Source organism: Antrostomus carolinensis, unplaced genomic scaffold (assembly GCF_000700745.2).
Source record: "Antrostomus carolinensis isolate BGI_N321 unplaced genomic scaffold, ASM70074v2 scaffold6074, whole genome shotgun sequence".
NCBI lineage: Eukaryota > Metazoa > Chordata > Aves > Caprimulgiformes > Caprimulgidae > Antrostomus > Antrostomus carolinensis.
This window is the reverse complement of record NW_010308574.1, coordinates 43,729-69,973: the sequence shown is the minus strand read 5'-3', so window position 1 is coordinate 69,973 and position 26,245 is coordinate 43,729. Positions and strand designations below refer to the sequence as shown.

The 26,245-nt window shown below is 40.7% G+C and overlaps 1 protein-coding gene across 1 annotated transcript in view; it reads right to left on the bottom strand.

The window, feature by feature from the left end:
* The window catches only part of GRIN3A (glutamate ionotropic receptor NMDA type subunit 3A), a 41,383-nt gene that overhangs the window by 1,034 nt on the left and 14,104 nt on the right, over nt 1-26,245 (bottom strand). Inside the window, exons 3-7 of the mRNA XM_029084449.1 lie at nt 19,181-19,326; nt 17,615-17,730; nt 14,968-15,119; nt 4,020-4,184; nt 3,185-3,258 (exon numbers count right to left, since the gene is read on the bottom strand). Coding sequence (XP_028940282.1) covers nt 3,185-3,258; nt 4,020-4,184; nt 14,968-15,119; nt 17,615-17,730; nt 19,181-19,326 — 653 coding nt within the window. The remainder of the gene's footprint in view (nt 1-3,184; nt 3,259-4,019; nt 4,185-14,967; nt 15,120-17,614; nt 17,731-19,180; nt 19,327-26,245) is intronic.

The following is a 26,245-nucleotide window of genomic DNA, read 5'->3' as shown; positions in this document are numbered from 1 at the left end:
TCCTTTGTGTGTTAGTACTCTGTGGTAGCTTGGGCATTTGTTCCCATGGAGGAGGAAAGAGGTGGCCTAGAGTTGGTATGGAGAGATGAAGGGGGAAGAGTGCCCTTTGAACTTGAAGTCTTGCTGAGTAACTGCTTGAGGTTTGGAGTGTGGACACCATGCTGTGGTGTACCCAAACCTTTCAGTGTACAGATGTGAGCTTCCTGACAGAATAAATAGAATTTAGAGTTTTCGTGTTGGGGAAGAAATTCCTATTTTCCTGCATTTCCAATATTTTGATTCCAGAGAATCTTTTATCTTTTTCTTGGGAACTTCACTCTGCAGCCCTCCCAAATCAAGGCATTTCCCAGAGTTTCTTCCTGGATAGAGGAGTACCCTGTGGCCTTGGCTTTGCAACAACTGGGACATAAGGAAGCACAGTTTGCTGTTTTGGGAGAGGAGCTTGGCTTTCCTACCTGCTTTACCTTTTGGGTAGGTCTGTGTGCATTCATTTTATAAACTGAGGTTGAAACTGAAGTAGTTACTCTTAAAACTGCTTCATCATAGAGGACTTCTGTGGGTATCTTTGGCCAAAATACGTATTAGTGTTAGCTACCAACTGGCAGGTTAGAGAAGAGGATTAACGTTTCAGGACTGAGATTGCTGAAAACAGCTGATTTCAGGAAGAGTCTGGAGCTGGGAGTAGATACTTTTCTCACCTGCCTGTGGAGAAGGAAGTTGGAAAGTGGAAATTTCTTTAGAGGAGGTTGCTATCAGGCAACTTTCCAAAAAGATGGGATGGCGAAGAGGGAGGAGAGAAGGCTTTAGGCAGGAACCAAAGCCCCAGCCTGGGCCATGCTCTGGAGGGCTCAGGGAACCCCAGCGGGGACATGAATGTAAGGTTGTTTATTTTTGTGTAGATTAGTGATTTTCTCGTATTTCAAAATAAAAGACAGGAAGACTCTCAAGTCTTGTGCTAAATGGGATGTGTGTTTTGTGATGCAATTACGTTAATCCCCTGAAGAGATGAAAACAAACAAGTACCTGTTAAGCGTGTTTCAGATAGGGATAGGACTAGCCTGGGCAAGTAGAAACTGGCAAAGCACTTCCAGGGCTGAGAGCAGAAGGCCACCACGCTGCATTTCCCCACAGCGGTCTAGACAAAAAAGGTCACCTAGCAAAGCGTGGAACTATGGACAAGGGGCTGTGGTGCTTGAAGCCATCTCCCTACTTTGTAGCTCTGCAAAGCCCTTGGCCCCCAGGGTCCTGGGCAGCCAGTGTGACCAACTTGCCCTGGAGCAGAAGTAAACATCTTGGAGAAACTACAGCCCTTTGTTTTGTGAATCTTTCTTCGAGTCATATCATTAATCCATAATTTCTGATACATTTTTCTTTCACAAATCAAAACACAGCTTTTTGGTAAGTGTTAGTAACTGACATAGTTTGTGCTGCTGCTGGCAGTGGTGCTTTTGTCTGGGGGTCTGGGCGGGTGGTTTTAACAAAGGCCAGAATCCACAGTTAACACTCCAGTTTCATCAAGTAAATGCAACCCTTCACAATTTGGCCACTGATGCTGAGCAGCTCTCCTAGTTTTTGTAAAGTTACAACCCAAAAAAAACCAGTCGATTTTCTTCCTTGAGGGGAACAGCAGTAGCATAATACAAAATCTTTCCACCTCTATTCTTTTATCTTGGCTTTTAATAATTCCCACAGTCCCCAGTAGGAATAAAAGAAAGTGTAATAATATGATTGATTTGAGAGCCCTGGGTCGTACCTTGCCATATCAGTATTCATGGCAAGCTGGGCACTGTGTTACTCGGGGTCTTGAGTTAAATTCACCATAGTTCTGTGCAAACAGCAGCTCAGACCATGAGAAGAGCAAGGACAGTGGGTGGGTGTGCATACACACACACATGGGCTGGATGCTGTGTGGGCAGATGTTTTTGGGCAGCAGCACATCTTCACTCTCCATGTTGAAAGAGTATTTGTCTGGTTCTTTTTCTAAGATGGCTTACAGCCATCTCTTTGGTATGAAATTTTTATACTGCTCAATAGCTGGCAAATAATTCAGCTGGTGCTTTTTGTATCATTAAAGATACAGAGAGCCCCCTCCTCTGGAAGACTTTTCCTCCAGCTGAGTTAGTGCCTCAAGTTGTGGGAGTGTGAATGCTACCAACCAGCGAGGAGGGTGTAGGAGGAGGAAATGTTCTGCACCACTCAGCTCCTGGTACTGCTCTTCAAAGATCAAAAGCGATGAGTTGCTGTGTGTAAGGAGGTGCCACATTATGGGGTTTTGGGGGGCAATAAGATTAAAGAATGAACAGAAGAAATTAACTGCATGTGTTTTTATATACTTGTTTGTATATAGGCAGTCTAGAAGCTTATAGATGTTTATTTCTTATATTTCCTCCCATTAGTGCAGGAATGACAAACTGAACACAACATACATTTGTGTCCCACAGGTGGGTTTCAGTCATGCCAAATATTCAACAGCCTGGAAGACATTTATTTTCTATAGTCTGTGGCTTAACTTATCTGTAGAAAAGAAATACTGCTGCCTGTGTCTTTAAAAAGTGCACTGATAGTTTTGAGTTACTGACCAAATGTATATTTTCAATAAGATGCCTTGTGTTCCTGGTAGCTATAGATAAGATTGACTCGTCTTCAGAAGACATAGGCTGTGAAAACAAGGCAAGGTTGTTACCTACTTTTTTTCTCCAACAAGAGTTGTTTCAGACAAAGGTTTCTGAAAGGACTGCATTTTCCTCTTCTCAGCTTTATTATTTCTCATTCTAAAAAATAAGAAAGCTGTAAAAGTTTCTAACATATATGCTGCCTGAACTCTCATTCACTGTGAAGCTATCTCACAGGGCCCTAGTTATCTGCCAGTGCTTTAGTATGTGAGTAATTAATTACCTAAAAACTAGGGCAGCAGACTTAAACCGCAAAGCCTGTCTTTAGAATGGGGTTGCTTTCATTAGCTGCAAATCATGAAAGAACAAAATTTCCAGATTAATACTTTCTATTGGAAACAATTAATTTCTGTCTCCCTCCCTTGTCACTTCTATCTTGTTACCTTTTTTTTTTTTTTTAGTTCTCTTATCTTCAGGGTGTATTAGATACCTAGAGAGATATCCAGACACAACTTACTTAATTTTGAAGTAATTTTCGTAGTTTGTGTTTTAAAGCATGCAAAACTTCCTACCTCTTTTCTACTCGCTTTGTCTTAGGCTGGCATTTGTCCTCAATAAATGAACTGTTCAGAGCACGATGTAATCTCTAGAGGGAATAAAAGAAAATAAATTAGTAAAAGCAAGATTAAGAATAGCTCCACAAATAGTAAACATTTTGGGCTTTGTGTGGTGGACTTCAGCATGAACTGTTTTGCACGTCCAAGGATACAAGCAATGTCTGTGCTTTGTCATTACAACAAATTTATTTTCCCATAGTTTCCTGAGGAAGGGCAATCTGAAAGGTTGGTAAATAGTTTGTAAACAATCCTCGGTGTTAGAATTCCTCAGAAAAACAGTGGATCTTGGCAAACTTTGTTATTTTCTAAAAGATGTCTTTCACTGTGCTGATTTAAAGCAATAGAAACTCATCCTTTTTGTGCCTTTTCCTGTAAAGTAACTTCATCCTTTATAGCAAATGCCTAGAGCAATTTTCTTCCATTATTTTCCCTAGTATAATGAATTTACCCAGCACTTTCTGCGTGCATCAAAAGTTTGGGAACCCATAACAGTGAGACAAAAAGTTCTGGTTAGCCAGCTGAGCACAGTAATGCTGTTGCTTCTGGTGTCTGAAAGAGTTGCAAGTGTAAATGGAAACGTCCCTTCTGTAGGCTTTGTAATTGTGAATATTTGAACTGTTTCCTCTGTGCTTCTCATTCCATCATTAAGTAAGCCTCTTCAAATTCCAAAAGCTGCTGCCACACTTGAAATGCCAACCATCAGTGCTCTTACAATCTTTTATACCTTGTTCTTCTCCAGGCTTTCTTAACCAGCCACATGACTTTCACAGGGTTACTTCTGAATACGTACCTGACTGGTATGGAGCCAGTACTTCATCTTGGATTTCTTCTTGATTCGTGGTAGGACCAGTCTGTACACGATGTGTTCCCCAATGGTAGTGAGAATGGACAAGCCAAACCCAATGCACAACATCACAAAGAGCCCAGAAAAATGCTTGATGCCCATTTGCAGTGTCTGTGAATAAAATCAAAAGGGGAAGTTAATGAAGTAGGCTGTTAGTGCATTTTAACAGATGCTTCTCTTCTCTCCTTTGGAAATGTGGTCTGACTGAACACAGAGTGGTGAGACACTGCAGAATAGTCTGGATACTGTTCACAACAAAGCCTTTCTGTGCTGTAGAAAGCTTGGTGTTTAGTCAGAGCAAAGGACCTGTCATGGGAATGCAAATCAGCCAAAGATCAGGGAATTTTTTCCCTCATGCTTTTTCCCTAATGAGATTAAGTGTTGACCACGTACAATAATCCAGCATTTGTGGTGGCTTTGCATTTGTGAAAGCAAATACTGCTTGACAGAATACAGTCAATGAACTGTAGAGCAAGTCCTTCATTGGCTAAGACTGTTCATATTTTCTGGGATTTGATCATTAACTTCCCCTTTTTGTGTTTAACCCTTGATAGGAGGTCATGGAAAAAATGTTTTGTAGCAGTACAAACATGACAGCTCTCCACTCTTTACATTAACAGGACTAAAACTGTTTGTTAGGAACCCCAACTGCAATTATGGAAAACAGGAGCACTCTCACCTTGTTGTGCTGACCCACCTTTTTCATGTAGATTAGGAAGCCTTTAATTAATTTGAGTCTCTTACTGGTATTAATCATGTTTGAAGACCAATAAACCATGCACAGCAGCAATCTGTACCACAAACACCTGCACTCCAATGGGTGGATTAGGTTTGCATGTTATGTATAGTCTTAGTACCTTTATTCTCACCTCTCCGTAATGTAGTTATGCATTTATCAATAACTAAAAACTCTTGATAGTAATTACTTCCCACAGACTACTTTGGAAGTATTTCCAAGAATACACGTTCTACTTCCGCCTTTCTATTAAATAATGTTATTCCCCATGTCAGGATAAAAAAAGGAGCAGAAAATTGCTTGGGTAGGGTTCTGTGTCAGGAGATGGTATCTGGGATGCTGTCTCCCTGGATAACTGACCTGTGTGTTCCTTCAGTTTGTTGTTAGTTTGGTGAGTGGATGGTGGGGGGGATTGTGCTTTGTTATGACTATAGCTGTGTAATCCAGAAAAGAAACTGGATTTAGTTGAAAGATCACAAAATGTTTGAAAAATCTTGTTACGAGCTCATTTTAAGCCAAAGAGTTCATTAGTGATTAGTCCATTGACATTGAAGGCTTGAAAGTCCCTTTGTGTACTTTTGTTGGGTGACTGCAAACAGTATTTCTCTTTTCTGGTTTTCTTATTTGATTTCTGTTCTTTAAAACACAATTATGTGAGATGGCATTATCATGGATTTTTTACAAGAACAGAGATCCAGCAATCTAGCAGAGTGAGAACTTCTGCATGTGGCACTAGCAATGTACTCCTATTTCGGGTATTCTCTGACAAAATCAAACCTTCTTGCCCTGAAGTGCACTGAGCAAAATTTTTGGGAAGACAATTATTGTACCAGTGAATAAACACTTCAAGGGTGTTGAAGGGTATAAAAGCAATTTCTAAAGTAAATTACTGCAGCCTGGAAAGGAAAGTGGAAAACCACAATGGAGTGATTCTGGGGTAGAAGGGTATCAGAGTCTCGGCACGGGTTTTCTGATGCTGAGGGTGTATCAGTCCAACTTAAAAGCAAAACTTCCCTCTTAGCATTGGAATTTCTTGTTGTCAAGAACCTGTTGTCCCATACTTTGTCTTTCTGGTTAAGGGGAACAAGAGGACAACACAAAAATCACAGGTGGTAACACTTTACTCAAAAACCAAAGTATTTGACTGGAGGTCTGTGTTACCTGTCCTGTTTCTTTTAATTAGCAGTGAAGCCCAACTTTTATCTCTGGTAGTGTAAAAGCAGAATGAGGTCCCACATCTGACGTTCTTCTCAGAGCATTTTAGAACCAAGACCTCAGTGTGGCCCATCTCTGCATTCAGCACATGTAAGTAGATGTAAGAAGCAAAAAGACTGCTGTCCATACTAGGTGAACATACCGGTTAAATGTGCTTTTGCTAACTGTCCAAGAAGCATTAATGTGAATCACTTGCTTCCCAAAAATTATGTTCAAGCGCAAGTATGAAACAACTTCCTTAGAGATGTAGAGTGAGCAATAAATATAAGAATAAATTGAATAAGAAATAATAATAATTAAAAAGGAATAGAATTGCTTGGTCATCTGAAGAACACACATATATATCTGTGCTCCCTGGCTAGGCTACTGCTGTTTGGTGTCAATACACAATAATAACCTATGGGTGGGCATTGCCATAAATGCCCTTGGTGGCAGGAACTGGTGAATCAGTTGGGTGGAGGTCCATTTGCTTCACTACCTGAGATGTAATGCAGAAGTCCCCAAAGGCAGGGCTGATCAGGAAGGAGGCCTGATCTGCGTGTGGTAGGTTGCTGTATGGTAGGGAGCATTTATGTTGCTCTGAGAATAGGAACTAGGTTTAATGGAATATGATAAAACTCTAGACATTCAAAATAATAATTAAAAAAAAGAGAGACAGTGGCAATTGCAGTGGGGAATCCTGCATGTATGAAATGTCTCCTCCAGCCTGAGGTAGGTATTTGATGCCACTCCAGTACTGCTGCAGAGAGAAGACTTGGCCAGCTCCTTACATGAAAAATAACTCCCTTGTCTTGAGTAAAGCTGCTCTGATTTATGCTGATGAGGGTCTGGCTCACTGTCCTGACAGCTCTGCAGCACAGTTTTCTACCTTCCCTAGAAACAGGTGAAAGAAATTCTGGCACTGGCATCTGTAATGTGTTTTTCACTAGTAATGGATAGCTTTTGAAATTGTCCCAAACAAGACATCTTTTCCTACGAAAAGAAATGCCAAAACAAAGCATCAATAATATTTCATCTAGCAGTAAAGAAGCTGAAAAGGAAGAAGCTGCCTGATAAAGGCTGCACAGAAGAGGGAAATTTTTGAGAATAAATTAAGTAGGGAAACAAAGTAGGGGAGAATTAATTAGCGCAGTGTGTCTGAACAGTGTATGGAGTGATTATTTATAGCAATATCAGCACATTTACATACCATTGTAAAAAGGCAATTTATCAGCTGCTCATAATTACTGTACACACACACATATTAAATAATAAAGGAAACCATCTAATAGAGGCACCTCTCATTTTCATAGCTTCATGCTGGCCGGTGTCAGAGCAGCAAGCTCTACTACTTACTCTGTACTTTGTGTATGTATTAGTATGCATATATAGAGTATATTTGGGAAAAGCAGCAATAAACTGGATTCTCTGTATCACTGCTTACTTCTCTGCTGAAGTGGCAGGGGTCAGGTGTGTGTGTGTTAGGTCTTTACTGACAATACTGACCACAGAAAATGAACTGATTACTTTCTCTACTGCAGCATCTTGTCTTTCTTTTCCTTTCCCCCCCTTTTTTCCCCTTTTTTTAAGGAATAAAAGCCCATAATGTGGTGTATTCTCTGATAACCTAGGATAAAAATACAGTCCTTGCTCCAACTTTGTAATCACGAATTCAGGAGGTAGCTCCCTGCGTTTTAGGAGAAGGAACTAAATTACGTCCTGAAGCAATAAGCAACCACAGTCAATCCTGTGATGATTACAGTTAATGGGTGCTAAGCACTACACTGCCAACAGCCTCTAAGTTATTTTCCACTTGCCAATTGGGAAATTGGCAGTTTCTGAAAACCAACAAATGCAAGAGCAGAAGTGGAAGTATCTGGTTTTTAATATATCCTTGGAGAGACTTTTCTGGTTTATCAACCCATATCTGCAATTGCTACCCAGACATTTCCTGCTGTCTCCTCTGTAGTTATATGCTTTTTCTTTGGGCCCTGAAGAGAAGAAAGGGGATGGACAGAAAAGAGTTTGATATTTGTATTCTCTTTGAAGGAGTGAGCAGAGACAAAGAAATCCAGCACTTGGTGATTTAATGGACAAAACTCTTGCTTTACTCCATACTACAAGAGATTATAAATGCTTTACTGTCCCTGGTTGTACTGAGAACAGTGAATAAGCCATCAAATACATCTTGAATTATTAGAAGCCTCTAAAAATTTTTGTGGATACTTTGCAGGTTGGCAGCACAGCACAGCACAGCTACTGTTGAACCCAAACACTAAATAGGGATATCGTGTGTATTAGCTATAATAAGAAGCTATTCTTTCTGGTAGCATTTTCCCTTCAAGGATTTTAAAAAGCTTTGCTGAGATCAGGAACTTAAATTTTGCAGCACCTCTGTGAAGAAGGAATTATTTCCAGCTTTACTAGGGATAAATGGATACGAAGGGCAGATTTCTGAACTCATTTGGCCATCTCAGTAGGTTTGCAAAATTCTACTGATATTGATGCTTGTACTTAGGTAACTAAGCAGTATTAAAACCTGTCCCTCTCTCTGGGTTGTGACATTTCTTGTAGCTGCAGAGAGACTGTTATATATTTATTTGGTCTTGTGGCTTTCTGTGCTCTCAAGCAGCAGCATTGAAGTATTATATGTTTAATCTCTTTAGGGAGATTATCCTTAGCAAAGACCAATGACCGTGGCCTAAGGGTTTCAAGTGCCAAATTTTCATATACTGTAAATCACTGTCTCACGTTACCAAGACAAGTTCCTTTCACCTCTTGTTGTGAGGAGTTTTACATGGAACTGGAACAGTACTCCCTTTTGTAATAAATTTTTTCTTTCAGCTCATCCATTTTCCAAGCCCTGTCTGTAGTGGGAAGCAAAACAATAGACATAGCATCCCGATTAGGTACTGAGAAGATGTTTGCTTCTGTGATATCATGGTAAATTGGGAATAACAGCTTTATCTCGTGTAGTGACGTTGTTTGTGTTTTGTTTTGTTTTTTTTTTTTCCCCAGTTTCGACAAGTGAATCTCAATCAGAGATTTTAGATCAGTCTGGTAGTCTGATCTCAATCAGACTTATTTCCAGGAGACTCAAAACATGCTTCTCCTGACTCTATTGTCAGGCTCAATACTCAGACTCCTTTCTTCAGGACCTTGTGGAACGTACTTTTTTTCCCCAGGGCAAGTCCAGATGCCACTGCCTCTTCCTACATTGAGACAACCCCTTTACAATGCAACGTCTGTCATTTTATGACACTCTTCCTCATAACATTCCCAGTCCTCCAGTGGGCAAGGGGCACCTCTCCTCTCCGGCCAGCATAGATGTAGACTGGGCAAATTGTCTTGGCAGCAAAATCTTTTCTCCTGTTCTTTGTTTTTCATGCCCTGGTATTGAGGTACCATGAAAGGTGACTGATGGTTTTATTTATGAGCACAGAGCAGTTCATCCCCTTTGTGCAGGGGTCTGCCTGGCCTTCCCTTGACACCTGCAGTGCACCAGAGACAAGCATATAAACCACAGCCTCAAGGTAACAGCTAGAAAACTGACTGTTGAGTTGTCAAGTGCTTGGTATAACAAAAAAGGAAGCTAAGTTTTGACCTTTCAGGAGACTAGGCAAAACTCAGAGCAGAAAGGCGCAATTTGCTGGATGACAACTGGATAAAACCATGGCCAGATGAATGAGGCACTGTCTGATTTTGCATCCCAGGTGATGCTGAAGTCAAAGATCACCCATTCAGGTACAAGCTATGGCAGGTAGAGTTTCAGCAAATTCCTTCAAAAACTCCAGAGAAGAACCATCAGTGGATCCCACCACTGATGAGAGGAGAGGATGAAAGGACCTTGTCTTTGCTGTGTGCCTGGTTTGGATCAGATGGAAGCCCACAGTCAATGACATTACCAGTGTGGACCTCTCCCTCAGGCACCAGCAGGAGCTGCACAGCACTGTGCCTTCCCCAGTGTCACCACTTGTGCAAAGTGGTGGGTCTGCAGGAACTGGGTCAGTTTGGGCTATGAACCGTTTGTGGGCTGGCATTTATGTTATTGTAAACGCCAAGTTGTGTGAAGCATCAATAAGTTGTTGGTGTTAATAGCTGGGATACTTCTGTGTAACAATAAGTATTTTTTTATTCTGTGTATTGGTTGTTATCTGACTGAACTACCAGTCTGTGAGCAAATCAGTCTCCGAGTTCTAGAGCTCCAGTTGTCCTGTGACAATTGCAAATGGAGAATATACAAGCTTCTTGAGTGAAACAGAAGAAACAGTTTCAACAATAACATTTTTAAAAATGTAGCTTGAAAGCTGTGGAACAGTCTGTAAGCATAGTTAGCTTTTCTCAAAGCCTGACTCCTCCATAGACCAGGAGGAGCCCTTCTTTGTCATACCCTCTTGAGAAACCACAGTGTGCCAGCTCATCTCCTCTATACCCTGCGCTCATCATCACTGTCTGGTCTGAACAGTCAGACCCACTGCTAATTGACAGGAAGCATGCCTGTTCAGGCTACCCACCCTGCCTGCTGTCACAGTGGCTTAGGGCTGCAGCTGTTTCGCTACCCTGAGCAGAAAGTTGCAAAGCTGCCTATTGACTGTATTTTGGTTACCAAAAATGGCACAGAAAGAAAGAATTTTCAGTCTGTCCTGAGCTGATGTGCTGGAGGGGAAAGTCCTAAGACCCCAGCTCCTGATGAAGTGGCATTAATTAGAATAACTGTAGTGTAGAGGAAAGGCCAACTGTATTGTATGCAAATTAAAAACAATGACACTGATTATGTCCAGATGTAATATGTGCAAATATACCTCCGCCAACCTCTCTTCCTTCCCGCACCATGCTCTGCCCGAAGTAGGGACTTCGCAAATTTACAACAAAGAAATTCCTTTGAGACCGGAGTATGGCAATTTTAAATCAAGAGTACTCAGGCAATACTGCTAGCGACTAGCAATTGGTTTGAACAGCCACTGCTACCAACAGTTACTTGTGGTGCAGAGGAAAATATGCGATTCACTGCAGCAATTCATTCCAAGTTTGAGTTAACTGCATTGCCCATGAACGATTCAGTGGGTGCTGGCCAGAGTAAGATGTCTTGGGCAAGTGGTTTCTCAGCTCAAGGAGTCATTGAAAATTTTCCAGCCCCAGTCTGAATTACGCCTTTCCAAGACAACTTTGTTTTCAAACGCAATTTAGATTGAGCAAAGTACTGCCAGGTAGAGAGAGACAGAAAGAGCTAGCAGTGAGTTCTGCCAAAGGAAATAAAATTTTCCAGTGTAAGATTAGAAAAAAATTATTAGTAAGAAGATAAATCTCAAAACAAACCAAGAAAAATTAACCTCAGTGACCAGGAGTGGCATGTGGATAAGAATCAGGTATAGCCTAAAGAGGTAATGACAAAAAAGGAAGACAGATATTTCACCCATTTAAAGACTGTACTGATGAATATTTCACCTACTTATATTCTCATTTTTGGGTCATTACTTTTGGTCAACAGGTGCAGTGTGTCACAGAGACCAAATTTATCAAAAAGACTTACAAAAATACAAAGCCCTTCTCTAGCTATCAAAAGGCAGTTTCTGGGTCTTAGTTTGGATTATAATCCATGTGAATGATTACCCACTTAGAAGCTGAGACTTTTGAAAAGGAATTAACTGCTTCTGTATTGAATATTGTCCGCACTTCAGTGAATCTGTTGAATGTGTCTGACTGCAGGGAGTTAAATAACAGAGATTTCTGGGCTGTACAGGAGTAAAGGATGCAAACTGACAGAATGATAAGACCAAGAATAATTCCCACGCTTCTTGACTAAATGATAGGGCAGCTATGCTTTAGAAAACATCTGCTGTTTGGCTCTGTTTTGCTTAGTAAATTTGTCCCAGCTATGAAATTGCAAGTTCTAAAATCTGCAAGTTCTTGGCTAAGAGAAGTGGATGAAGAGGAGGGGATGCTCATCAGAGAGGCGGCAGAAGTAGAAATTCAGGAAAGGGAAGGTCTGGATTTATCAGAGTTTACCTGACAATGGCACAGATTTACAATTGGTCTTTTGTTTCTGCTCACTCTTTCTGATTGCATAAGGTCTTTGAGTACATGAGGATTTATTCAAAGACAAAAAGTCTTTCAGTGACTTTTTAGAGTCCTTCAGTTCAGTCACCTGAACCAGTGGACCTTGGCCTCTGGAGAAAAACCCAGTTATGCATGTTGGGTTAGCACAATTGAAGATCAAACATGGACTACAGTCAGATAACCAGCTGCAGAGCAGTGAGACCTGCCTTCCTTTCTGCACATCACATGGAGGCTACACTCAAAAGACTGAATTACTTTAAAGCACAAGATGTCTTCCAGCTGTGACACCATGCTTAAAACCTCCTGTAAAACCTCATGCTTAAAACCTATTCACCACTGAGAAAAAAGGAAGTCTGTGGGATTATTCATGTGACAAAATAGGAATTTTCTTTTCAGATTGGAGCAGCTTTTTTCCCACCTCCTCTCCCTTTGTTGGCAGGCCTTGAGGAATCTTTGTCATTGTTTTTTCATGCCATGAAAACAGGGAAGTTTAAGTCTGACTTAAACTTCAGTGTCACTAACAGTGACTCTCAATATTGCATGACTGAACATGCAGGAGTTAATGAAAATCTAGGGAAGCGAAAGAACTGGGTTTGCCTCAGAGCTAATATACTAGCAATAGCTGTGCAGGAGAATGGTATAGGATTTCCTCATATTTTTAAATTGCAAAGGGCTTTCAAAAGAGTAACTGTAAAAATGACATGCTGCCTATCAGATTTTTCTCTCCAGTTTGAATACAGGGTTTATTCTATCTTTGCTCATGTTTGCTTTTCTTCACAAAAAGACAAATCAAATTGGTTTTCTAATATACCTTCTGCAGTTTGCCCAGCCAAGGCTTATTTTCTCTATTACTGTATTTGCTATTGCAGAAAAAAAAGTTCCTGTTTCTAGAGACAGTCTTGAGATCTGAAGGCTTAGAGCAGTGGTCTCCAAACTTTTTTAATTGTGCACCTCTATCAGTAACTTTTTGAGGATGCACCCCCATATATGTATATTTATTTATAATTTATATAGATATGTATCTCTGTATTACTGAAGTTCTAATATTTTCTTCCTGCAACCCAGTGGATCGTCTCACATGTCCCCAGAGGCTGTATGCACCCCACTCTAGGGACCACTGACTTAAAGGAGTAACTATATACTCTGGGAGAAAAGCAGTACTAAATAAAACAATTTTTTTTTAAACTGGAAGATGTTTAGAATTGATTCTGTGTCTTAGCTATTGCTCTAGGAATACAGAGAATACAGCCCTGCATGCAGCTACTGGAGTAAGATTCTCATGATCAGAGGAAGCTCCTTATGTCTTATCACTGGGGAATTACTAAGAGGCTAACTTTGTCTCTGCTACAAGAGTTTTCAGTTTTTAAGACAGCTGTGGTAATTAATACCATTACTGTCTGCCAGTTTTCCTGAGGTTTAATTCAAAAGATTGTGTTAAAATGTAGAGTAACAAGAGGTCATTGAATGAAGTGCTTGTCAGGAACAGATATGTCAGCTACATTAAAATGAAAATTCCCCAGATACCTGTCTTGTTAGATGATAACATAATCTTCAGATAAGCCAGATCAGAAATAGCAGTGAATACGCACTTTTGTTTAAATGTACTTTCTTGTGCTGAATTAATCACACAAAAAAAGAGAAAAAAATTGAATTGAACAAGTTGGATAAAAATAAATTGAATTTTCTTCTATGAATGTGTGATGTTAAAATAGAATTGATTTCACATTGACACAATCTTAATGGAAAAGTTAAAAACATAGTAAGAGATGCAGAAATACCCCAACAATCTATGTATTAAGGCAAAGTTTTTTTTGTCTGATCTTTGAAAAATGCAAGTTTTCTAGTGATTTAATCAGCAGTGAGAGGTTTGCAGACCAGATGTTCAGGTGACCACTGAAGGGCAGGAGTCAGAACCCTAGGAAACTGGGCTTCTCTTTTAGGGGAGAAGGGACATGCTACCACTTCCTCAGGGAACGTGTAGGGTTGGTTTGATATTTGGCTGAACACTATGAGGAGGAGGTAGCATACTTCTAGCTACACATTTTGTACCAGTGAGACCACGTAACATACGTCTTTTAGAACACCTTGGGCTAAATGTGCATGCTCTAAGCTTCAGGCATGCTGGATCTTTTGATTCCTCAGTACTTTATCTTTTTGTACTTGACAGTCTAGGGAACTTGAGGAAAAATGGCTATTCCAGTAAAAGGAGTCTTTTTTCTCATAAATAATGTCCTACATCTTCAGCTGCCATGGGCTGGCATAGCTCCTCTGATTTGATACCAGGATGTAAAACCATGGAGATTTACTTCAATTTCCAGTAGTTCTACTTAGACATGAGACCTGCTTCAATTCTGTTTTTAGCATGGTATCTTCGTGGACCATTTTTAGGCTGAAGTCTTATTTTTGGTACAAGTAGCTGCCATGTTAGGAAGTGGTCAGGGTTATATTAGAAATTTGGGATGTACTGAGTTCCCACTCACTCTGCTTCTTTTGCTCTTGTTGCTGTGTTAGCTATCTTAGCTATTGCTCCCGTGTGAGATGGTCCAGAATCACTGACAGATTCTGTAGATGGTGATACACATAATTGAGTGGAATCAGATAGATTTGTTGTGCAGTGTGCCAGATCACTTTTTTTAACGCTACGTTACATGCCCCGTTTGTCTCCAGAAGTGCTCTCTGATGCATGCACTGCACGCCTAACTTAGCAGCAGAGTTTTGCTGACGTTGTTCTTGTGTTCAGATCTGAATGCTGCTGGGCTTAGCATCTCTTGTTTCTGAAGCCTAATGCTTCCCTTCAGCTGCAGCCCATCTCTGTCATGTGTGTCCATCTACTGCACATTGTGAATGAGGGGAAATAATTGGCAACCTGTGCAAATCCTCATTTATGTGACCAAGTTCACCGCTTACCTCTGTGACAGCAAAGCTTCTTTTCCCACATGGAACAACCTTGTACCATTTGTCATGCAGAACATCCATGAAACCGTGGGACTTGTACTGGCTTATCAGTTCAGAGATGTTTGAGGTGAGTGGAGAGTTGGGGGGAAGACCAATACCATATCCTAGAAAGAAAACCAGTACAATCATGTCTGTCTTACTTGTTTGCTTTTTGGTAAAGTATCTTCATTTCAGCTGTCAACTACCAGTGTGGCAGATCAAGTTGGCGTTCTGTTTCAGCAAGCCAGTTCAAACCTGGCTTATCGTGGACTAAGAATGCTGAGATGAGACTATTTGCTGTGCAAAATAAAGCAGACTAATACAAACGGGATATGCAAATTCAAAATTATTGAAGTCACAAAAGTACTATGTAAAATTGGAGGTTCAAAAACTTCAGATGGAGGTATAGATAGATAAATAAATCTGTCTTATCTCTAGAAACACAGTCTTTTGCATGCTCTTGCCATGAGTTCTTCTTTTTTACTTTGTTTTAGCAACGCAAAACGGCCTTAATCTCAAGTAAACCATTCTGTGATCACTTTGCATTGTTAAAGCAGTGGCTGTGACTGTGGTGTCACATGTGACATTTTCTATTCTTCCTGTGAATTTTCTGCTGAGAAACTGTGTGCATGTAAATATATAAGGGAGCAGTCTGTATGGTCATACAACAATTTAAAGTCCGGGGGCTAAGCTTTCCATTCGTGCAGTTCTGCTCTGGCTGCTGACATGGACCTTCAGATAAGTAATACAGTTTTTAGCCACTGTGTCATCTTTTACCACTTTAAAGTGCTGGTAAAGGACTCAGTGTAAGTGAAAATGGATTCAGTAACTCTAAATATGGTCCTTCAGTTTGCAGAATCTGGGTTTTGGCTTTAGACAAACAAATACAATTCATGCCTGGAAGACATGCAGTTGCATGCAGAGATGTCCTGCCAATTGCCTGCAGAGATTCTCTTCTAGTCCACTGTGGATTTTTGTTTTTCAGTTCAGAATTCAGGATTTTAGACTGTCTCATTTAAAAAACAAAACCAAAACCAAAAACCAACACAAGAAATAAGAGAAAAAAACCCTATAAATTTACAAGTGGTAAATTTGCCATCACAATGGCTTGCTTTACAACGATGTAACGTGATGTTGTAATAGGCCTACCTACAAAGCAATAGTCTCCCTTGCTGCTGATTTTTGTACATTGTGCCTATATTTACACCTGGATATATTTGCTAACATCGAAGGAATGGTTTCACAGAAGAAATAGATAGGGTTCATGAATACCACATTTTCAGCATATTTAAGTGTTTTGTAATTAGGTGATATGAAGTCCAGTTATGTAAAAACACATAGTTTGGGCTTTATTTTTTTTTTCTGTATTGACATTTGCTTTACTTGATTGAAGGTTGTGAAAGCTGATGGTTCACTTCAGTAAAGCTGACTTTTCTGAAATGGAAGATTTATCAGGTTGCGCGCACATGGTGAAACACGCAGCTGCACGTGCACAAACCCTGCTGCAGCCTGAACAGCTCTCTGTGCATCTACACTCCCTGATAACAAAAAGAAAAGAAGAAAAAGGATTGCTTTCAGGTCTCTGGTGTGAATTCAAATGGGAGATGCTGATGAGGTATAGCAAAAAGAAGCATTCTACAAAATGCCTAGTGCTGGCGACTTGTAGCTGAAATTATTAAAATGCTCAGCTTCCCCTGGCCTTCATTTAGCATATTGCCTTCCTCAATCAGGTTTGAACATTTCTGAAGGAGGTTGTTTTAATGTGCGATGGAGGTGGCCAGAGTGATTGCCCTTGGAGGGGAGGAAAGAAGGGAGCTTCAATCACGTCCTCTGAGTGTGATTCCTGAAGTCTAATAGCTGCTAATGTGCTCACCCATGCTGGAGGCAGCTTCAGACAAGCCTTGCTTCCAGGCTGCCTTCCAATCTGTCCTTGCTAATACACCATGGATGCAGGAGGCTAGGAAACAGGGTACAAACCCTTCTTTAGCTTCAGTGAGTTACAGATTCAGTGGGAATGTCAAGCTGACCTTTAAAACAGGAACAGTATTTCACAGAATCACAGAATTGGCTCCATTGGAAAAGACCTATAAGATCATCAAGTCCAATTGTTAACCTCACACTGACAAGTCCCCTAAACCATGACTAAACCATATCCCTAAGCACTATGTCTAGACGACTCTTAAATACCTCCAGTGAGGAGGTATTCATTTATCTGTTTCAGAGGAAAGTGAAACTATTGAAAAGTATTTTCAACATAGTTCATTGAGTTTTGAATATGTGTAATGAAAGTGAGTGTACAAAAAGCAAGCCTCATTTCAGGAGATACTTTATTTAATTGTGAGCTGTGAAATGTGCCTCCTACTTGTTTGGGGATGGACTGTCTGAGCACTTTGAGCAATTCCTACATAGAGCATGGCAACAGACAGTGCAAGTGACCTCAAAGTTCAAAAACCACAAAAAAAGTGTGAAACCTTGATTCTGCTTAATCACTGAGAATTTTACCATAATCTTCAAGGGGTCCACAGTTTTACCTCCATACTTCCACTGAGAATACCAAGTCACAATCGAGCAAATGCAACACATGAGAAATAGAGCAGTACATTATAAAACTGATCATTACCTTCAATGGCAAAGGGTTTTCCCACAGTTAGAAGCTTGCAGTCGGCATCTATTGATACTTCATAATCTAAGAGTGCTTTATCCATGATGAAAGCATCGAGTTTCTCTGGATCATGCCTGTATTCAACATCAAAGTCAGAAACCGAATCACTCCACAATCTAAGACTCAGTGATGCTCACTGAGCATTTATCTATGCACTTCTCTGGAAGATTACAGGATGAAAACAGAGAGCAGGGACTGCTATTTTAAATCCAAAACTGATTTATATTTTGAAGAAAGAAACTGTGCATGAAATACAAACTGTGTGCATCTAAAACAGGACAGTGGGGTTAGGACTTCTTTTGTTCCCATCTGATCTGAAAGATGGAAAATTCTACAAAATGTTATTAGACTCCATCGAAAGGTAGCCCACAGCTTTACTGGGAAAAAAAATTGCCAAAATAGTAGTGCTGTCTTGGTTTCTCATTAGAGCAAAAATGCAGGAGGGTAACTCATACAAAGATTTCTTCTATGTTTCTCTTCTTTTCTCTTTGAATATGAGGTAAATTAATTTCCTTCCCCCAAATCAGCTTTTCTCTATGTTCAGTCTTCTTAAAAACAGAGGACAGAATTTTACTAACATAATCATTTATGAATAGCATACTTGCATAAAATGGTGATATAAAAGAACAGTTGCAGTGCCTGTTCTCATCTGACCCAGGGACTGCACCCTCCCCTCTTGTCACTTTGAAGGTCTGAGTGTTCTCCTGATGTGAAGTTACATTACTTCGTTGATTTCAAATGGATTGATTCCAGATTAACCCAAAGGAACTGTCATGAATCTTAATTATCATTAGGGTGGGTCTGGGAAAAATGTAAACAGGAAACAACTTCTGGTGAAATATTCTCAGGCCATCTGTTACACAACTTCTATGTGTAAAATCTTTAAGGTCCCTTCCAACCCTAACCATTCTATGATTCTATGAAAATGAATCAATTATTTCAGGTATATTATCACCTTTCCTGTTTCCTGGCAGAGTGAATCAGTTCTGTGACCCCAGATTGTTAGGTACAAATGTCTCTGAAACACAGTGATGCTATGATTCCCTAATGCAAGAATATAAGGTGTTTATTATTTTTTCACCAGTCTAATGCTTCTTTTATTTGTTTTAATGATAAATGCTGTAAGGTTTCTCTCTGAGAACCTTCTCTCCTCCCAGCATCCTGTAGATGCTGAGGAACCTCATTTGCAGCTTTTGTTTGGACTGTGATGTCTTTTTTTTCTGAATGTTTCTCACTGCCTGATGAAGGGCTCCCAAGCATAGAAATCTGCCAGGATTTACACATTGGTCATGCTTGATGGCACCCTAGCACTGCTTCCCTTGGAAACACTCCAGGTGGTGCTACACTAACTTGCTTTCCAAGTAGCACTCTCCCCAAGTGATGATGTGCTTTCTTCTCTGCCACACACCCTTCAATGACTGTTTTCTGAGATAAGTGACACTGAAAGTGAGGAAACCCATCACCATCTCACTGCCATGCATTCTTGTGGAGGGACCAGATCTGCTGCTGCATGCAGAGGCTCACTTTAGATATGCTACTCCATCCGGGGTTGCAGGGACATTGTACCGTCGCATGTACTCGTGCATCTCCGGGAAGCTTTGCCTCACGTAGTCTTCTGCGCTGCTTTCTCGTACAGTTCCAAACCGAAACCCTTGGGATGGGTGGTGGAGCTGAGGAGATGAAATTACAGATTAGAAGAGTCATTTGCCTCCTTCACATGTGGTACCTTGGTCTTATGTGTGAACAGTTTGTCAAAAATTCTCAGCATTCCTAGACCTGCCTCTGATGTTTTCCTGCAGTCAGCTTTCCACATCACTGAAAAGGTCTGAAAAGACTTACCAGGTGACTGATTAGCCTGTTTGTGTACCCTCAGGTTTTTCTTCTAATATGAAAAACATTGCACTTGAGATACCCTGAATCTCCAAATCTAGGTGCTTAGTTGTATTGTTTGTTTTTAAACTAGTCAACACTTCAGGCAGTGAGAACCTCTAGGCTTGTTAGGATCCACTTTCTGGGGCCCCAGGTAGCCAGCAAAGGACCCACACTCTGGATCTGTTTTGGCAAAATGTGGGGTTTTTTGACTCATTAAGGATGACATTTAGCCTTCTGCAGAAGGGTAGCACCAACATTTCATTTCTAGAAGCCTAGACACCGTACCACAGACCACTGCTGTTTTTGCTGCCATCCTCCACAAAGAAACTAAGGACTGAAGTGTTGTGGACACCAAAAATTCTCCCCTGGCAGTGAGAAGGAGGAAGAGTGCCCTTCAGCAAAGTCCAAGCTGTAAGCTTGATTACCAGGCTGTATAATTTTTGCAGTTCTGTGTCCTTTCCTTTTCACAACTGGCTCTACCTTCTGTATTAAAGCCCCAAGTAGTGTGGATGTCCACAAGTTTCACAGACCTCTGCTTCTAAAGCACCTGTTTGTCTCTGGAGCATTTAATGACTCATGGGGAAATTACCAAACTGCAGTGGAGATGTCAGGTAGTGCCCTATACCATGCTGAGCACTTCCTTGAGATAGCAGAGTGTTGCCAAGACTATACTAAGTGGAAAGCCTCAGCAATGTACCAGCTTCTAAAAGGTCAAACTTTCAGAGCACAGGAAGCCAAATAAAGCTAAGACTGAAGTAGTCATGCTCTGTTTGCTTCCCAGGAAGCTCATGGTCTTCACAGCAGCTTGGAAAGATGATCTCACCATGGCTGTGCTATGCTTCGCAAAGAGGCATTCTGCTGGTCCATCTGGCTCTCTGAATTACCATCTATGTAAAACAGTGTAGAGCAACACAAAGCTATACAAAAGACCTTTCCCACTCTTCTCTTCAATGACCCCATGGATAAAAGAATATTCCTTGCTTTTTTAAGAATAACAGAGGAAGGTACAGTCATCTACTTCAGTCAGAAAAGGAGCAGAAAAAGGTCTTTTGGATGATATTTTTGATGTCCTGGAAGCTATGAATATACCATATGTCTGGTAATTTTTATCTGGAATGGGGGCAGGTGTTTTACATGCTGTACTCTGCTCATCTAGTCCCTGTGCTGCAACCCAGGAATGAGACCTGTGGGTAAATACAAGACATGGGCATGGAGGGAGTCTTGGCATGTTTTTTGAGGTGTTCTGGTCTGGTTGATCACAGGACAAGCAGTGCAGGGTGTGCCTCCATCTGGAGCTGGCCATAGTGCATGCTGTGCCAGAAGGACTGTGGGTGCAGAGGAAAATGTTCTTGTCTGGAAGTGTGGAAGCAGCATTCAAGTGCCAGAAGACATAAATAACAGAGAGTGATGCTGTGGCAATACATCATGGAGACTTCCAGCACAGTGCTGTCAACCTGAATCTAAGTCTAGTCTTGAGACATTGAAGATTACCCGCTTAAAGAATGAGCTTGGAGTGGGCTCCACGCACTCTATGTCCCAAGAAGCTAATCACCACAGTCAGAACTATTTTTTAGGGTTTTATTTCTTGTCAGTTTCAGTGAAGGTACAAAAAACTCCACCAAGTCTCAACACTGAACCATACTGCCATCTTCCAAGTCAACCTAGATGTTTGTTGTGATATTTGTGGCCCACTTAGTGATACCAATTGCAGTGCAACATCTGATCTGCAGACAAAGACTGCTGATGCCTGACTTCACTGGAAGGTATCCCTCACTGAGACTGTCACCAGTGTCTAAATGTAGCTAAATATTTAAGCCTCTATGAGAAAGGTTAGTACAAAAGAAAGAGCTAACTGCACCTCCATGCAATTTTCTGTCCCAAATGCTTTATTGAGGACTTCCATGCTTTGCTTTGTGCTGGGCACATTGTCAAATTTCACCACAAATGATGACAACATTGGACTATGTATTAGATCAAAAGTCCATCTGGCTTAATATCCTGTCTCTAGCAACACCATCTGTCTGGTGGGAAGTCTTGGAATGTCTATGTGGGGGAGTTATGTAGTGATCATTTGCATCTTATGCTCTTCCTGCTTCTGGTAATCTATGCTTTTTCTTAAGAATAATTATGTGTCTGCAACTTCATATTTGATGACTCTTGACTCCTTTTATGAAGGATAAATATTAATAGTGTTCTAATCCTTTATGTCTTTTGGGACTTCTATTTTCTTCTTTCTGCTCCTTATCCACATGAGGAAACAGTTTGCTTGCAGCTATATGAGCAGTGGATTAACAACGCAAAACGCTGCTGACAGCAGATAATGGACTCCGTGCAGCACCTTTTCTGCTAATCTACTAAGACTGCTAAGGGTTACTTGCTTCAACAGAAGATAAAAACTTCAGGATGGAAACAAGTTGTCACTGCTGCTTTCTTACTTTCTGTAGCACCCTCCTGGGAAGATCCTGTGAAAAGATGGAAACCACAAATATCTGTGTCCCAACAGGATAGGTAAATGTCACCGTCTTCCTGTGAGCCTTGCCTTATTAGTTACCTCTTCTTATATTTCTCTTTTCTTTTTCTCATGCTCTGTTTCTTTTGTGTTTCTTATATTTTAAGAGTCCTATATTGAAAAAGTCTTTCTATTTTCTTTAAACTAATAACAGAATCCTAATGCCTAGGACTTCAGAGAAATCATGACTCTGAAAAAATAGCATTTGAAGAATCGCAATTTGAAGAATCAAATGGATTATTATTTTTTTTTTTAACTGGTGATTTGAGGGAGACAGTTACTTGCTTTTTTATCAGTAATAGCAAATATAAAAGCTATCTTACTGAGAAGAAATAACTGTCCAAATTATAGGTGTTTCTAGTGCGTGGAGACTACACTTCTGTGTATACTCTGCCGTGTTTTTTCATTCAAAGCTCAGTCAGTGTGAAAGGTGAATAACCATCAAAAAGCAGATAAAGGGCACTAGGAACTGCTGACACTTTTTGTATCCATAGAGTACCTGGAGATTTGCTGGTGATTCAAGTATGATTAAAAATAAATGCATGCAATAGCTGCAGATACCTCTCCAGACATAAGCTTTCATGGCACTCAGCTTAGATAACCTTACAAGGTCCCTCCAAAATCAGACATCTATGGCTGTAAGAAATCGAAAGAAGAAGGTTTGGTTTGACCTAGAGAAAAGCTTTCAGGGGAAAATGAAATTCCAGCTTGACAACTCAATGAACAAGATGTAAAGATAGTTATGGATACAGATGATATATTCCTCTTTATTTGTCTCTTTAACTGCCAGAGCTCCCTTTTCAAGACCTGGGAGCAAAGAAAACCACTTGGTTATTTAAAAGGGTCATTGCTCCTTAGCCAGTATGCTAATGCTAAGCATTGCTGCCATGTGTGGGACTCATTAGTGTTTAGTGAGTAACCAGCCCTTTGAATGTTAGCTAGCAAGGCCACCACAGCACCACAGTGAACTGCAAACTACACTGGCCGAGCTGCTGAGTGAGAGAAGTACTGCAGTGCCAACAGCCTGGGAAATGTAACAGTGTGTATATGAATATATCAATGCAGTAGTTAAAGGCCAAGGTTTTTCAGGGGTTAAAAAGCTATTTAGTGTTGCTGGTTAGTGGCTCTCCCAAAAAAGGGGAAGGCTCTACCAGCTAACAGTATCATTTTTGCAGTTCAAATACTGGAGATCAGGGATTTCATACTAGTAAACAGAGTTTTATATCTGAAGCACTGGTGTGCTCATCAATGGCCGAAATACTTGGGTGCATCCCAAATTTTTAGAACAATCTCCCCAGTCTACTGCGAGAAAGCTGTTGCATGTGAAGTTGTGACATACATGGTGACTTCCCATTTGGATCTGGTTTAGTTTGTGTGGAAAACTCAAGAGGTGGTCATGAGAGCCCTCACAGCAGAGGGATGTAGTGCCAGAAGCGGCTGAGGACTTGTCATCTTGAACCAGTACTCTTGACTTCACAGGTTCAGGGCTGTGGAATGCAAAAACCAGAGGATCTTGCTGCATAGGTCAGGGACAGATGGTTCAGGGAGATGACCCACCTTCTGTGAAGACAGAGCTCTTGGGAGGGAGGACTAAGAAATGCTGCTGGGAAATCCAGGATGAAGGTGCAGGAGAAAGGCTAAAGAACTTGGTAAGTGAGTACGCTTTCTGGAATTGGAGTACCAATGTTGTCCCTGTGACCTCTAAGGACAATATAGAATGGGATCTACTGTGGGATGCATGGGCTCTGCCAGTATTTCAAAGATCAAGTCGCACTGTTTAAGGAAACATACCATGGGTAAGAAAACAAACAAAGGGCAATGTTTTCTTCCACTGTGTAAGAAAATAATGGGTAATGTGAGCGCCTCCAAGTACTGAGGAGGTAAAATGGTTGTTGGGTCACTTGAGCACCGAGACAGGGAGGTCATGTAGTGTTTACAGAAAGAGCTCTACAGACCATCCAGCTTCTCTGACAGCACCAGGAAAAGCTTTGGGACTTCTTAGAGTCTTCTGTACCTTGTATAGCTCTGTGCTATTAGACAAACTATGTTTGTGCTGCTTACTGCCAAAAGCAAATACTGCAGCTACCAGTTCCCTTGGCTTGGCACCTTACTTCTAGATCTTTTTGGTTTCTGTCTTCTGTTGTGAAAACATCTGCTGAGTGGGAAGTGGAGAACTTGTTTAATTTGGGAAGATGTTGAGAAGAATTGGGTATGTGCATACATCTATGGCTTGGGGTGCCAATTATGCATGAAAATACCAATATGATAAAAACCACAGGAGCAGAAACAGGAAAATACAATCCTAAATGTCAGGGATTTTGCATTACTTGGCACACTCCAGTTTACATAATACAGTGGCATTGCATTCAGTGCCATCACCTAGGCTGAGAACACCTAGACTCAGGCTTGAAAAGACTCAGGCGTAGAAATATCCTATGCAAACTGGGATTTAAAACTGAAAATGCATGAGATGCTGCCAAGCAGTTAACCTTGACGTACTGCAAACTGGGCTGCTGGGTTTTGAGGTCTTTCTAGCAAGTTCTGGATTCAGTATGACCTTTCAGTGCTGCCAAGCCAGTAGATTTGGCTCAAAGACTTTTCTCCCCTCAGTAGCCTGGTTGTTATGTCTACTATCCTTTCAAGGTTTGCTTCACACTTGGTTGTCATGTATTTTTGCAGTGTGTAGGAAACCCAGGTGTTCAGAATATAAATACAGTGAAAAGATGGTCTCAGCTCCAAAAAAGCAGACAATACAATATTGTCTTCTGATCCCGTGGAGTTTGAACTTGCTGGGAGCTGTAAAGAGACAAGGAATGTCTAAACAGAGCAACTGTTGGGAAGTGAAATGATGGATATTTTCTATAAGCAATGAACCCATAAGTGGCTGAAATCTAGGAAATACTTTCCCAGGACTTGATTGATGGGGTGCACTAACAACCTCATTGAATCTGACTCAAGACTATTCTGGGCATCTTGATAGCTGGCTAAAGGAAAAAAGCTTCAGGAACTGAATTTCTAATTGGCACGTTGAATAATTAAAATTACTCCATCATTCATTCAGTTAGCCTTTCCTTTCCAAAATTCAACTCAATTATTCTTTGAGGGAAATCAGAAGAGAGCAACCCAGTATACAGTGGAGTGCAGTGCCAGTGACTGTACCCTGCAGTGACAGATGCTGAGGTAGCATGGATTTGGCTTTTACCACCACCTACGATACTGCTTTTAAATTTTAATAGGGTGTAGAAAGGGAGAACATGGCTGAAAACATTTTCCTAAATTTTCCAATAAGTTTTCTTAGGAAAATCTATTATGAAAAGGTTTCAGTAGCTGATAGTACTATCATGATAGTGCTGGTTACCTGGTGTAACACTACCTTGGTATAACACTGCCTTGGTATCACAGCAAGTGTAGTGTTTAATGGACATCTTGTGTATCAGCAGAATTGCTGTTAGTGCCAGTATAATCTCTTCCAGGGAAGTGCTGCAGGATCTTGGAAAAATGTTCAGTTTCAGTTGCTAATCGCTGGAGAGGTGTAGTATTAAGTGGTCTGCTCTGCTGTGAAGAACTGACACGCTTTTAGAGATCTGCTGTGTGCAATGAGTCTTCTGTCTTCGGTGTGTGAAGCAATAGCATTTTACCTTACCTTATCCAACCAATACATTTAAGTGGTTGGCTAGCTGCTAATAGATTTCTCATGACCCACTGGCAGAATAAATGAAATTGCTAGTGCTAATCAGAGTTTCAGGGAAAAAAGAACAAAACAAACAAAATTCAGAAAACCTCAAACAATGTATAAGTGTCTTCATGGGTTTTTTGCTATTAATCTGCAAAAGTTTTTGAAAACCTACTAGTGAATATTTATGGGGTGCAGAGGGAGATGAAAGAAAATAAAATTATTCACAGTGAAGCATATGAATTTCAAATTTTAGCAGATGAAAATTCACAGTTGAACTTCTGGAAGTGGAGGTTTTGTTCAGAAACTGTCCCATGTGTTCAGGCTTGGGAAGTGGAGATGTTCCCAGGGCCTCCAGGAGATGGGGTATGCAGAATACATCTGAAAGCTCACTTTCCCTCTCTGTTGCAAAAGCGTCAGTGGTGCTGATTCTCGACATGCCAGGATAATGCCAGATTTTGTTAAAATCCTGTCACTTTGAATCCAACTCAGCTACGTCATTAGTTGGCATAAATCTTTACAGCTGCATTGAAGT